General features: G+C 39.8%; 1 protein-coding gene across 1 annotated transcript; it reads left to right on the top strand.

Moving 5' to 3' along the window:
- Positions 1-6,040: 6,040 nt before the first annotated feature.
- On the top strand, positions 6,041-14,643 carry DEFB108B (defensin beta 108B). The gene is given in 5 exon segments (XM_036228312.1): positions 6,041-6,312; positions 9,093-9,107; positions 10,599-10,644; positions 10,647-10,770; positions 14,480-14,643. Coding segments are annotated over 5 exon segments (621 nt in total).
- Positions 14,644-15,782: the final 1,139 nt, after the last annotated feature.

Here is a 15,782-nt window from a genome sequence, read left to right as displayed (position 1 = left end):
CTCTGCTTGGTACCCAGGGTTTCTGGGTCTGTGCTGCTGCCCACAGAACTTGAGTCTCCGCTCTTGCGTCTGCAGGGGTATGTTGCGGATCCAGTGGGCCCAGCTGATCCCACTCTACTTCAAGTTCAATGTGTTAAGAGTGGAGAATTTTCCAGTAAATTAGTCACTAGGGAGTAGTGATATCCTCAGGCGCCAGTCTCCCAGAAACAACATTTTGCACCAGACAATAACAGCCAACTTCTTCTGCTTCTATGGCCAAGGTGTGGTAATCTGATCAAAGATATGTTAACAGCCAACTTCTGCTTCTGTAATCTGTTTATTTGTTCTAGGCTTTATAAACTGCCTCTTTTGGGAGCTCGGGGCTGATTCTCTATTAGGGAGAATCAGTAGCTGGCCGGCTAGTAAAGGCTCACAATTAATCTCAATTGGCTCTGTGGGTCTTAAATTTGATCGCGCCACAACGCCACAACAAATGATACTTTAAAGTCAAAATTTTGAGTGTGGAGCCACTTATATGAATGCAGAGGTGTTTCCTAGTCAACAACTTCAAAAACGGTTTAAATCAAAAACCCTTTTTTGTGAGCAAGTCCTGACTGGGTGAGTTGCTGTAGATGGTGATTGGATTAGGAATGTCCGCGGCTTCACTAATTTCACCGGGTTTTTTTGTTTGTTTTTTGTTTGTTTGTTTGTTTTCTGATGAGAACTAGAATGTGAACACCGAACTCGTCGTTGTGAAATGTGAAATTTCACACTGACAAACACAAAAGGTGGTTTCCATTTCTATTCTCTACCACTGGGAGGCAGAGACTCAACCGCAGGCTCAGTTCCAGGAGCTTAAACAGGGCAATGAGGACAGAGGGCTAGGTAATTGCTTTAAAAAAATAATAGTAATAATAATAATATTTATGTGTACATAAATTTCTCCTTTACATTTAATTTATTTCACGTTTCTTGAGATTTATATATTCAAATACCTTTGAGACAAATTTGGATGACATACTACAACTTGCATGTCATTTTTTTCCAGATACATTTTATTTTTCTTTATATTCAGAATGACCTATAATTTTTTTGAAAAATGAGGTATTTTTAACTTATGCTCTGTTTTCTGTTTCTGAATATTTCATGTCAAGTATGGATAATGAGGCTTATAAAAAGTGTGCACCTGAGGAAATATGTAGATTAAGTTTCTAACCACTGAAAAGTCAATTTTTCATTATTTCCAGATACATTTGATTGGAATATCTATTTTCTCACATGACTATTTAAAAGCATAGTAAAACTGAATTTTCAAATTTCAATGGTTTCATTTACACCTTTAATAAATTTTAATGTGAAATATGAGTTAAAATTTCCTTTGTAAATTCCAAAGTTCATGCTAGAGGAAATTTGGCACGACTAAATCCCAACTATTCATACTGCAGAAATTTCTCAAAGATTATGTCCAAAGAAGAACTCTTCTGGTTTCCTCATGACTAATATAAGTTTCTCCATCTTTTAAGGTTTTTTTTTTTCTTTAACTATTAAATATTTAGACTCAAATGAATTTAAATTCTGTAAGATAACATTCTCTTAGGCAGGGGGACAGTAAAAACTGTGGGGTTCGTGCCACTGCTTCTCTGGGTCTCTAGGGTTGAGATCAGTTAACTTGAACTCACTTCACTCCTCTCAGATCTGTAGGGGAAACTGGACACAGATTAAAGAGCCAGGACTGCACATGATTTGCAGTCAGGGATCCAGATATCAGAACCCCTCCCCAATTTAATTTTTTTCATCACTCTCTGTCTTTACATAGAAGTCAAATGATATAGATCTGCCTGTGTAAACCATCCAGCCTCCAACCCACCTCCCCATCAAATTTTCTGTGTTATTTTTGCATGGCTAAAAATCAACTGAAGTAATTCCTCTTGGGTGCACATGGGATGCATATTGTTTGGAAGTTCCCTCGCTAGAGACTTAGAATTATCTAGAGAGTGTTAAATATCCCAATGCTCAGGACTCTTGCAATACCCACTAAACTTGTATCTCTATGGGATAAGAACCCAGACATCTGTATTTTTTAAATCTCATCAGGTGATTCCAATACAAACCAGAGAATCAATCTAAACACAGTGCTTATCACACTTCAATATGTGTACAAATCACTTGAGGGACATTTTTTCCTATGTATATATTGATGCAGTGGAGCTGGGTTATGCCTGAGATTCTGTATTTCTAATAAGCTGCAGGTCCAACCAAACTCTTCTTTATTTTCCAGTAAATAAACTTAGGTAATAAAAGTAATTTTTCAAGATCAGCAATGTTTAGAAATCAAAGTACCTGTAGAATATGTAATATTTGGGAGAATTTTGCTAACATTGAAAAATTTCATCTGCAACAAGCTCAACTACTGTATCTACAGGCCCCAATTACCTTGGGTTAAAACTGGCCTATTTTTCCACTGGAAGGGTCATCTGAGACTCATATATTAGAGGATGAACCACTGACTTGTCCTGTGGTATGTGATCAATCACTCTTGGACATCCCTTTATTGTGGTACTTATTGTATTCTACTACGATGTTGTTTCCACACCTGACCTCACTTCTGGATGATGAATTCTTTGAGGGTAGAAATCACATCTTATTCTTCTCTGTACATGTATCCCAGAACCTGGCTCAAATCTTGGCACATGGTAGATATTCAGTAAATGATTGTGGAATAATTGGTTAAAATAGAGCTATTTTTCATCCTGTAAGTGTAACATGTTGGTCTGGAAATTTATTGTCATTTTCATTACACATGTCATGTAGTTATTTGCGTAATTTTGTTGCAGTTGAATACTGAGCATTTCCTTTTCAAATCACAAAGGAGCTTTATAAATATATAACACATTGTTACTCATGTGTAGGAATCCAAGTCACATTAAGGATATTTTTCTTTATTGTTTTTATTCTTTGCCAGTAAATCTGGTATTACCTTGATATATTTTTTTCATAAAATTGGAAAACTGTAAAACTATGAAAGTTCTTGATATTGTCTTCTTAATTTATTTGAAGCAAGTTCTTTCATACACTCTTCTAGGAAATGTGCATAGTTAGTGTTATTTTGAAAGCAGTTTGATGGCTAATGTGTTTTAATGAACAATTTTGGAATATCATGATTTATAAGATATTCTTGCATGTAGGATTCTACCTTTTGGAGGCATCTGATTAACTCAGTCCCACAAATCAAATTACTATTCGATCCAATCACATTTGATCTAATTATCTCTTGCAATAATATTCACTAATTATTTACTATTCCAAGCATTTAAAAATATTAATACATGTGTAAAATTTTAAGTATATATATTATGCGAATAAAAGCATTCGTATATTTGTCAATACACTTTCTGTTTTCATTCTGCACCTTGCCTTTTAACCCGAATAATTGTTCCTGAAAAATCTATTAACACATGTATCTCTTTTTCATTCAAGTTCATGGCGATTTACTATTTATTTATGTAGATGCACTGGAGTTTTCTTTTTTAATCCTTTCTCCTGTTGGTTGACATTTGTATAGTTCCAACACTTCCCTTCCAATAGAAGTGTAGCCATGGGTATTTCTGTGCAAATATCCTTGTTAATATGAACAAAAATAAGAAATGGGCTTACTGGATTATCATGTTTTCAGGCATTTTCTCACATAATCCCAGTCCCTTTGATATGATTCAGAAATCTGTGACAATGGTTGCTAAGAGCACAAGGATGCTCTTAAAATGTTCACTAGGCTAAAAAGAGACGTGGTCCCCTACCCCAAGACTCCCCTGCAAGCTTGAGAGGGTTCCTTCCTCCAGAGGCTTTAAATATTTCAGAGATCTTGACCTTCCAATGGACACCAAGTGGTACAAGGACATCCAGGATTGGCTATATGTTATGTATTTGAGGAACCCTCCCAATCATCTTCATTAAATCACACCCCAGTCATGACCAGAGAAACTAGTAAATGTTGTTTAACAAATACAAAAAATGATCATAAGAATAATAATGAATAACAGCAATAATGATAATGATGACATAATTTTAATTATAAAAATATTAATTAAAGGAGATGGAAATTAGGATACAGATTCTCCTAAGTGTACAACAATGTGCAAATACAGGTCCTCAACAGGAAATTTAGTCAGTCCTAGAATCGTACCCTGAAATGAGTTCTATAAAGGCAAACACCAGTAGCAGTAGAGAAAGGGAAAACAAGTCACAGGTGAGCATGGTTTACCATGAGGACCTGTGTGTGAAACCTTCCAGGAGGGGAAAACTGGACAGCGGTAGAAGATTCTGGCTTGTGCCCTTCCACAAGACACTCAATAGCTCTCAGTAGTTCAGCCAGAAGGCAGGTCTCCCAAATCACTCTGACTCCTCCTTCTTCTGGCTCAAAAGCCCTGTCTACTAGAAACTCTAAGGCCCCAACACTCCATCAGCCTCCACCAACTGGCTGCTTTTCTGCCATCTTGTCCTCCAAGGCCCCTAATGGTCTGGGTATCTCAGTTCCCATACTTCCACCTAAGGGGATGGTAGGGCATCATTAACTGTGCTCCTGGGCTATCAGGACTGAAATAAGTCAGGAGGTGAGGGCTAAGATAGTGCTGGGGGCTTAATCTACATGGTGCACTTTGCTTTTTCATGGTGGCTGTAGCTCTGACTTCTGCCTTCCTTGCATGACACCAGCCCCATCAGCCAGTCAATAGACTTCCGAAAATTGTTGAGTGTCTGCTGTGGCCTGGCTCTCATCTAGGATCCTCCTATTACAGCTCCTTAAGTGTATTGTCCCAGGGTTTGCACATTGCTTCCCTGTTCACCAATATCCTTCTCATAGTTGGTTTTCTTTTACATCTTGCTGGTTGATTTTCCTCATGGTACTATTTTCTTCATACGAATCTAGGACTCTAACTCCAAACTATACCTAGTCCCGACATTGGTAGCTTGTTTACTTTTATCATTAGTAGTAGTGTTAGTGTTAATGCCACTACGATCATCATCTCTATTGTTATTATAATTTATTGTATCTTTATTATTATGGATTTTTTTTGCTTGTTGTTACACAACATTGAATAGAGTTTCCCTGTTTACAAACAGTATCCAATTTACTGGAAACCGTTACAGAGGTTTTCCCAAAAGAACTACACACATGCTTATGCTCTCTGATTCCAGCTGTATTACTTGGTCCCCTCTTGTAAGATAATTCTACTTTATCATTCCAAGGCCCCTCTGGAGGAATGTTCCTGCCTTTGCTGTCAGAAGAGACTCTTACAGGGTGCCCTTAGCCTACCTAAGCCTTTTGAAAAATTTACTAGTCCCCTTGAGCACGCAGCAAACCCTTGTGTTGTCCTGTAAGACACAAGGAGATTGTCCTTGGCTCTACAGGGCCATGAAATTTTTTTTCTAAGTGTACTCAGGGGCCGATATTGCTCTTTGCTTTCTAAAAAAACTGGTTAAAATATCACCACTTGCCCTAACATCTTTGGTATTTTCTACTTCAGCTCAGAGCCAGGGAGCCAATATAATTGAAAACTGAGGTGCAAGGGTAGCAGCCTAGGAATGCCTGACTCTCTGAAAATATTCCAAGTCCCCTCATTGGCCCAAGAAATTCTACTACTGCACTGGAAGGCACAAAAATGTCAACCTGCCTGCCTAGGCAATCACAGATTTTTCTAAGTCCTACAGGAAGCCCTCCATGTGTAAACACTGAGCACAAAAATAATCCATAATGAGAAATGAAGATGAATAATTATTGATAATATACTAATAAAATACTGATAAATACTAGTAAAAATTCTAATAAAAATAATATATAATAACAAAAATGATGATCATCTTAATGATAAAATTACCACCACTATTAATGATAATAAAAATAAACCTAAGGTAATAGAGTACAGACTTTCTTATGAATGACAAAGTACCACTCTCTGGTCTCATGGGATGTTTTGGAATCAGAGTCTGAGTTCTACAGAAGATAAAAAAAAAAAAAAAGGCAGAAAGTAGCAACAGACAGGAATAGAAAATCAGGAAGGAAGAGGACATGGGTGAATTTGGCAACTCTTGCACAAACCCTAGAGGGGTGTCCCAAGGGACAGAGATGGACTTTGGTCTTAAGCCTTCCCATCACTCCACACCCACCAGATTTCAGAAGTTGCCTCACTACCCTGGGCTCCATGCAAGGGGTGCAAGACTCCAGATCCACACCAAGGAATGCACAGAAGCCCCAACTGTACCTATGTTAAGCCCCGGCATTACCTCAGCCTTCACTGCCTTGATGCCCTTCTACCAGCTGTTTCTCCAGAAACCCTGGAGGTCCAGACATATTGCTGGATAACTCAGCAAGGGGCTATAGATAGATATCATCAACAATTGTTCTCTGACCAGCAGGGGGCAACACAGGCCAACAGGAATGGGTCATGGACTTCTGACCAGCACAGAACATTCAACACTTGCTCAGGCTGGAAGGTCACCATCTCTGTGTCTTCCAGTGACAGCATTGCCAGGACACCTGAAGATACTTAGAATATTCCCAGAGGCCCAGGTGGGCCTTAGACACACTTGTGTCTCAAGTGTTAACAATGGCAGTTTCTGGGCTCTGAGCTGATGTGGAAAATTCTAAGGGGGCCATACTTATGTAGACCCCCTGACCAACTTTCCCAGAAGAGTAAGGGCAGTTTTTACCACCTTGAGTAGAATTAGAAAAACTTGAGATGGTTCTAGCAGTCCAAAGACTTCCACCATGGGTCACCGAGGCTAGAACAAGAGGTCGCTGGAACCTCAAGGAGACTTGCAAAATTTGAGAGGCTCTGGCAGACCAAGGGCATCCTCCCTCTGGACTTCCTGACATCAAAAGCCATTCCCTGCTTACAGAGGGGTCCCAGGAATATCTTGAATGTCATTCGTGACTTCTCTGTGCCTTCAGGAGCAGAACCTGTGCCCCCAAGTTGACTTAGAAAATTTTGTGGTGACTCTGATGGGCCAAGGATACCCTCACCGGAACTTATAGGCCAGCAAAGGTGGTTTCTGACTCCTCCAAGGTACTGCTACATTTTTCTAGAGTCTCTGGAAATATAAGGACCCAAGGCAGTAAAGGGAAACATGGGAATAGCTGTGTATACATGCATGTCTATCATTATATTCAGTATATCAAATTGCCTCTATTCATGTTGTTTAATCACCACAAAAATAATCCAAGATAAAAATGGTAGTAATAAACATTAATGATGAATAACAACCAAGACTATTGTGATGATGCACAAAATGATATAAATACTAGTGATTTTAATACAGTAAAGTAAACTATGGAGACAGAGATTATAATACAGATTTCCCTAAGTGAATAACTAGGAATTGATATGGGGTTAGTTTGGAGTCAGTCATAGGATTGCATTATGAAACATATTTCCTAATTGCAAATGTGAGCAACAGGAGGGAAAAGATAATTCTCAAGAAGGCATGGTGAGTGCTGGGATCTGAGCATGAACCGCTAGAGGAGAGGAGTATTGGACAGAGGTTGAAGGACTCTGGTCTTGACTGCCACAGGACACTCAGCAGCTTTCAGTAAATCAGCCAGGTAGCTGGTTGGGCAGGGTTCTCTACCTCAGCCCTCATCACCTGACTGCCCTTCTGCCGCCTGATCTGTCCAAGCCCCTTCTGGTTAGGGCACCTATAGGTTCCATCTCTCTGCCTGTCTGTTGGAAGGTACCATCTTATGTGCTCCCTGGCCAGCAGGGGGCAACATAGGCCAGCAGTAGGGGTTCTTCACTGTCCTTGGAAGACAGAATTCTGCTTTAGCTCAGGTGGTCTACCACCCTCCCTGTGCCTTTAGTACAGCTAAATAAAGCCTTCCCTGAAAGCTCAAAAAGATTTAAACCATTTCCAGTACCTCAGGCATCACAGGATGCCCTCTGTGTGCATCCTATGTCAATAATGGCAGCTCCCAGGGTGTAAAACTTAAAACTGACTAGAAAAATTTGAGGAAGCTCTGGATGGCCTGCGACACCCTCTCCTGCCATTCCAAGTGAAAACTAGTGGTTCTGCCCTCCCTCTCCAGGTGATTTAGAAAAGTTACCTGAGTCTCAGGAGGGTCCCAGATGTTATTTATTGACATCTAAGTCATCAGAAGTGGTTCCTGGGCCCCAGAGATGACGTAAAAAGTTTGGTGGTGGCTCTGGCAGGGCTGAGATGCCCTCACTTTGGCCTGCAGGCTGAGACAAGTGGTTGCTGGGCCCTCAAGGGTACTTCCAAGTGTTTGCAGAGGTTGTGCCTGAACAGAGATGCTCTCCCCAGATCTCCCCTGCAGGCCTGAGCTGGTCTCTGCCTCAGGAAGGGACTTGAACATTTAAGAAAACTTGTCAGTTTCTAGTTCAGCTCAGTGGCCCAGGAAGGACTCTTGCCTTCCTGGAAAGGCTGGAGAGAGGTTCTCGCCCACCTGATTCTTTACAGAATTTTCCATCTTTTGGATGCCAGGACCTGATGTTTTCTGAAATAGATGTGTAGGGATAATTTACAAAGCCCACCTGACCTCTGGAAATGTTCTCTGTTTCTGTGGGTGACTCAGAAATGCTGGTGCTGTACTGGAAGTCAAGGAGACTGGGACCTACCAGCCCTGGCTTGACTTGGTCTGAAAGATCTTTCGAGATGACTCACTCATGTGGCTGTTAACAAGAGGCCTTAGTTGGAGATTTCCATAGTCTTGCTTGGGTATCTTCATGAAATGTATACTGTTTTCACCCAGAGTGAGGGTTCCACTAACACGGGATTGAAGCTATAACATCTCTTATGAACTAGTCTCAGAACTCATACTCCATCATTTCTGCAATATCCCATTGGTTACACAAGTCAGCCCCCTTCCGTACAGAAGGGAACTGCACTAGCATATGAGTACTAGGATGGAAGATCATTAAGAGCTATTTTGGAGGCTAGCCACTAGTTGAACTTCACTTACTTGTCCAGAGCTTAATAAATATTATTATTAAATACTTAGACATTCAGGTTAAATATATTGGATTCCTCATATACACCCACTTTATGTACTTTGTTATGCCCCTGTAATTCGTAATCTCAAATGTTTTCCCTCTGTATTGCTGCAGATTCCGGGTTCTGAGGTAAGGCAATTGGAGGAAAATGCAAGGAGCTGTAGGCAGCTGTGACATAGCTCTATTTCAGCAAGGGCATAGCCCGCCTCGCATGGCAATGGTGCCTTTTATACACAGGTTAAACAATAGTGATGCACTGCCAGGTAATGGGAGCCCGTGCATGTGTACTGGGCACATGGTTACAAAAGGGGAGAAGTGCTGAGTCACTTCCACTAGGAAGTTAGGTGCTAAGGGTGTCGGGAGGAGATCTGACTGTAGCCATCTTTCTCTGCCACACCCTCCCTTCTCTATACACAGTTTCGAGCCTTATCTAGCCTCTATTACTACAATTGCCTTCTTCCAGTTAGCCACAGGTCAATTCCTGAGTATTCTTTATAAAACTAGGATCTAATTTTGCATGGATTATGGTGTGTGTTTCACATCTCTGTGCTGTGAATATGCATGTATGTGAATGTGTGTGTGCATGTACACACACACACACACGCACACACACACACACACACACACACACACACACACACACACAATGTTGTTATCACCTATAAAAGCCAAACATGAGATCTATTCTAAGGCAGAGAACTTAGAATACTTTAATGTTAGAGCTAGAAAGTAGCTTAACAATGATCTAAGTTGATGTTTTCCAATGAGTTCTCTAGAATAAATTTTGGAATAACTACCTAGGAAACTCTTTTAAACTGCAAATTTCTAGCCTCCACTGCACTTCACCAAACTAATATTGCCTGGAGTGGATCTTAGTGCCTGCATTTTTAAGCAACTTTCCCAGTTGGTTTTATGCACAATAATAAGTCCCCCTGATCTACATTCAACAGGTTTAGATCTACAAAGATGCTACTGAGGTTCAAGGAAGACAGTCTCCTGCTTGCGTCCATGTCTCTGGTTAGTAGCAGGTTTAGAGATTTAGAACTTAAATCCAGACCTGCTGCCTCCAAGTTTAGTGGCATTTCACTACGCTGCATTTTTATAGTCAAAGAGGAGGATTTGAGAATATAGGACCACATGATTCAACTTGCTCCTTAATTCAAAGGAGCAAAGCAAGGTACTAGCAAGCAAGAAGCTCACACATTGATGGGGAAGGTAAATGTATGTTTAGCAGACTAACAACCATATGGTAAGCACCATACCATGAGTAGAGCACTGTGGGCGTTCAGACCAGGAGTGAGGGGGTGATTAATTATTAACAAGGTTAGTAAAGCCTGGCAAGTATTAACTAACAAAACATTTAGTCTTTAAACTGGCTGGTTTCTCAACATAGTCTGACTCATTGTAACTTGATATAGATAGTTCTTTGTTCATAGACTTTAATCTGTTGCCAAAGTGTTTGTAGCTTATGTTCCCATTTAACAAGGTTTTGTGGTCAAAACTGTGTGCCCACATCCTCCTAATGAACTGAGTGTCCAACAAAACAAAGATTTGCAGTCTCCTTAGGAAGGCCACTGTGTATGCATAGACCTCCTCTGTCCACGAACATCCCTAATGAAGTACAGAAGGGCACTTATTACCCAGACAAAGACATTCCGCTGGTGCTAGAGAGCCGCAGACGGAAGTTTTCCCTGCGTCTTGGAAATGAAGCCAAGCTTTCTCCTCTCTTCAACCATGAGGATTGCTGTCCTCCTCTTTACCATTCTCTTCTTTATGAACCAAGTTATACCAGGTAACAACAAAAAAAACTTTATGAAAACCTTCGTAAGAGTAGAGTGCCTGAGACCTTATGGGGATCCAGTACTCAGACCAAAATCCCATCACCAATACCATAAGAAGGGGTCTCATAGTAAATCTCATAGCCCTGTAGCCACCTATCCCAGTTCTCCATAGCCACTCTCAGACTAAATGAAATGGTCTTGAAACCTTTTTTGTTTCATCTCTAAAAATGAATTTAATTGAGCAAGTTTACTAGCAGTTTCTAGATCTAGATTTAAAGAAAAACAAAAGGCACATTATCCTACTCAATCTTGGTCTCCAAAACTCTTCTACTTACTTTCAGCAAAAGGTAGTTATCCTAGGATACTGGCATAAGAGTTATGCTAAAGCTAGAGGAGCTCAGGTAGATGCAATTGGTAAGGGGGTCTCTTGGAAATGTTTACATTAAATCTTAGAAATCTCTAACCCACTATCCCTCAATTCTGTTGGTCCCCCAGTCTTGACTCTGTTATATAGTCGAGAGAGGAGTCTACAAGCCCCACCACCCCACCACCAAATAGAGTATTAGTACAGGATGAAGGAGAGGTTTCATAAATGAGAACCATGAGAGAAATAAATCATGACCAAAGGAAAAGCAAAAGCCAAAAGCAACACAAGCTTAAGGCACTAAGCCTTAGAGGGACCTGATTGTAGGAGCTGGCTTTGAAAGGAAAATCGTGACATCAATTTAGTACCAAGAGTGTTTGAGACTATCTATCCAAGGTTTTCATCTGCCTCTTTTCTTAGTAATAGTCTCTCTGTGTGTGCATGTGCATACATGTATGACTTTGCATATGCGTGAGGTATATCTGCTACCCCACCCTCTATAAGGGTTTGGAGATGAAAGGCTGGTTAATCTAGAACTACTGCCCCAGGGCTGGAGTTAAGCTATCCCATCCCACTGTGAAGAGGTGATATGTTAGAAACTCATTGAACACATTATGAATTAACTTGAATGTGCTTTCTCTTTTTTTAAAGGGAAGAATAAGTATTTTTTAAACAAATGCAAAAGTATTTTTTAACAAAAGGACAGTTATTCTTGTTATATTTAGCAGGAAAGATACAATAGCTGCAGATACCATAAAATCATTCATTGACAAGATTAAAAGAGGTCTTGATGATGAATTCTATTTTTCTTATTTCATAAAGGAAAAAATCAAGGCCTTGAAAAGTGAAATCTCTCCAGGAAGGTGAAAGAGGGAGTTAACTGTCAGTCAAGGCTTTGTCTTCAGTCCTGACTTTCACTATACAAGCCGCCCTAGGGTTCCATTAGGCTGTTTCCTCTGAATGACTCTCTGATGACTGCTTAAAGGTGAGGCCATATCCGATTATAGTAACTCAGGAGCACACAAAGCTGGTGACTTCAGAGCCCATCTGATTAGAATTTACTAAGTAATCATCCTTGGGAAACATATGAGTTAGATGGAAGAAAGTAACTTAAAAAATGTATCTGACATCCATATCTCCAAGAAATGAATACTTTTAACCAACTTTCGAAACTTTCGAATTTTGAAAACTAATTTATTTTTTTTTTCTGTTTGTTTTCATTGCCACTCAACCCAAATAAAAAGAAAGTAGTATAATGGTTAGAAGAGCAGAGGCAAAAGCATTACTTATAGCCACAATGGAATGCACCAAGATTAGAAAGGAGAGGAGGTAAGATGAGGCGGGAGGGGCAAATGGAATGGGGCTGAGGACACAAACTTTAACTTTGTCATTCTTCACTGCCTCACTAAACCACTATGTGATTTTGGGCAAGCTGCTTTTTTATTCCTGTCTTATTTCCTAATCTGTAAAATAACTAATTGGACAAGATCATCTTCTATGCTCATAGTAACTCTAATTGTTTTAAAAGCAAATAGGTAGGCATGGCAGGGTGCCCATAGTATGCAAAATACAAAATGTGCCGGAGAGAACTAATAAAAACAATAAAGTAAGAAAAATATTTTTAATGTGACTTGGATTCTTACACATGAGTAACAGTATGTTATATATTTGCAAAGCTCCTTTGGGATTTGAAAAGGAAATACTCAGTATTCAACTGCAACAAAATTACACACATAACTACATGACATGTGTAATGAAAGTAACAATAAATTTCCAGACCAACAGTATGAAAATAGCTCTATTTTAACCAATTATTCCACAATCATTTACTGAATATCTACTATATGCCAAGACTTGAGCCAGGTTCTGGGATACATGAAAGAAAAAAGATATGATTTCTGCCCTCAAAGAATTCATCATCCAGAAGTGAGGTCAGGTGTAGAAACAACATCATAGTAGAACACAATAAGTACCACAATAAAGGGATGTCCAAGAGCGATTGATCACATACCACAGGACATGTCAGTGGTCCATCCTCTAAAATATGAATCTCAGATGACCCTTCCAGTGGAAATATGCCAGTTTTAGCTCAAGGTAATTGGGACCTGTATATACAGTAGTTGAGCTTGTTGCAGATAAAAGGAAGAGATATACAGCCCAGGGAATGAAAAACTCAAGGTTCCAGGTGATTTCTACATAGTGCTCAACAATTAGAATGATAATTTATTTTTTAAAAAAATACCCTTTAATTATTTCTCAATTCACATTTTAGGTAAAAACATCGTGTTGCATATTTAATTTTCATATTCTTTAGCTAATTGCTTTGTGAACTTGATGAATTAAATTAAATTTAATACATTTTTTTCAGGTCAATTCAAAAGACGTTTATTGAATATAAATAAATGCCCTATCCTAATTTGAAACTATTCAAGAATTGGCTTTTGTGTTCCAGAATAAAAAACCTAGATATGCTGGTTTCTACACCTCTCTTACTGTCTTCAAAGAGCTTAAGAAGCCGTCATGGAAAAGGAACAGTTTGTTCCATATGGAGACTACTCTAATTCTATTAAACCACTTTTGAAACTGAGAATCTAAGTGTGTGTGACCCACCTCCAGTACGACAATATATTAGGATATAAATCAAATTCTACTCAACTATTTTAACAGTATATTTGTTTAGTCCTCAAGAAGAAATGTTAATGTATGCAATAGTTTCTGGAGCAGAGTTACAACCTCAAAGACTAGTACCAGAGAGATAAGGAGTGAGTGCAGTATCAGGATAGAAGAAATACTGACATGGACACACACTATCTGTGTATTAAATACAGAGGAATAGTGGTCCTTTCTCCCAGAAAAATATCCTCTCTAACAGTTTCCAATGAAATTTCAGTTCCACCTTTGAAAGATACAGGGGTGGAGAGAGAAAAAAAAAAAAAAAAAAGAGGGAGATTGAGATTTCTCTAAAGAGTTTTTCTTCTGCTCTAGGAAAACCAGCAATATAAGACTGATATTAAATAAAAACTGATCTGTGCCATCAGTAATTAGGAGGTAATAAGGAGTAAGAAGAACTGGGAGAAGCTAGAGTGTGTTTGCCCTAGAACTTCTAAAGGGACAAGGCTAACCAGGTCTGGCCTTTTGTTACTTTGATGCACCCAATATTTCCAGATTTTTCAAGAATGCCAAAAATCCAAATGTTGTGTGAAAGCAGATTTTTAAATGTTGGCTTAAGAAATCAAATAACAACAAAAACAAAAACCCACCCAAAATTGTTTCCAGACACTGTCCCTTCTCCATGTAATTCAATAAAAACTCAGGGAGACTAATAAGTAATTACAATAACCCTCTTCTCTGTGCAGCCAGGGGCAGATTCAAGGAGATATGTGAGCGTCCAAATGGCTTCTGCCAAGAATTTTGTATCAAAACAGAAATCCAGGCCGGGAGATGTTTAAATGGACGACCGTGCTGCCTGCCCCTGGGGAATCAGCCACAAATCGACCTTACTACACCCAAGAAGAAGTGAAATCTTTTCAAAGTGTTTTGTTTGGATGTTTGATTCTCTTGCTCTTTCCTGCTCTCTCGTCACTCTGTTTTTTCTCTCACAGTGATTCTCATTGAGCCCTCAATAAATAATAAAGCAAAACTAGCAAACACAAAACCTATTTTGCAAATTCATATGCTATAGTTTCACTCTATTGCCATTTGGTTGCCATCTTTCTGTCTGGTCCGAGTGAGCTCCTGGCTGAGCGGGGGCGCTTCTATCATACCTCTCGTTTATGCCTGGCACAGCCACCTGCCACCCTTCGTCCTGGGAGACTACTGCCCTTTCCCGCTGGGAAAATGCACCACTTCATTCCATGCAGGCTTGTGGGGGCTCCCTTCCTGCCAAAGGGCAGTATGCAGAAAACCTGCACAATCAGATTTCCTCATGTCAGTCAGACTTCACCGGCAATCTGCATCATTCAGAGAGTACCACCTGGATGAAACACAATTTCTTCTATATCCTTTTCAAAGGCAGTGCACTGGGCCTGCTCACACACTTCTGGCTGAGATGCACAGAGTATCTCCGGTTCCCACCTCTCATTGTGTATGGCCATTCAGTTTTAATTCTCACCCTGGAAGCCATGGTGTCTGCTACCAATGCCTGCTGTGACAAATTACCACAGATTTAGTGGCTCAAAGCAAAACAAATATTTTAGAGGATAGTTCTGTAGGGCAGAAGTCTCTCATGGATCTCAATGGGTTAAAATCAAGGCGTGGGCAGGGCCATGCTCCTTTATGTAGGCTGTTCCCTTCCTCCAAGACCATGACAGCAATGGTGGGCTGCTCCTATTCATCAAGAGTGACCAGGCTTAGTCCATCTTTAAAGCCAGCAATGGACTTGACTCCTTCTCACATCTTAACACTCAGAACTCATCTCCTGTCTCCTTCTTCCCTTTTCCGTGTCCTTGTCATTATATTGGGCCTATCTGATAAACCAGGATAATCTCCCTATTTTAAGGTGAGCTGATTAGCAACTTTAATTCAACCTTCGACCTCAATTTCCCTTTTCCATGTAAGGTAACATATTCACAGGTTCCAGAGATTCGAATAAGAATGTCTGTGGCAGGAGGAAGAGTGACATTATTTTACCTATAACAGCCACTAAATGTTTTTCTCACA

The sequence above is a fragment of the Rousettus aegyptiacus genome, unplaced genomic scaffold (genome assembly GCF_014176215.1).
Source record: "Rousettus aegyptiacus isolate mRouAeg1 unplaced genomic scaffold, mRouAeg1.p scaffold_m13_p_11, whole genome shotgun sequence".
NCBI classification, from domain to species: domain Eukaryota; kingdom Metazoa; phylum Chordata; class Mammalia; order Chiroptera; family Pteropodidae; genus Rousettus; species Rousettus aegyptiacus.
Note: the sequence above shows the minus strand (reverse complement) of the source record. Positions and strands in the feature narration are given on the sequence as shown.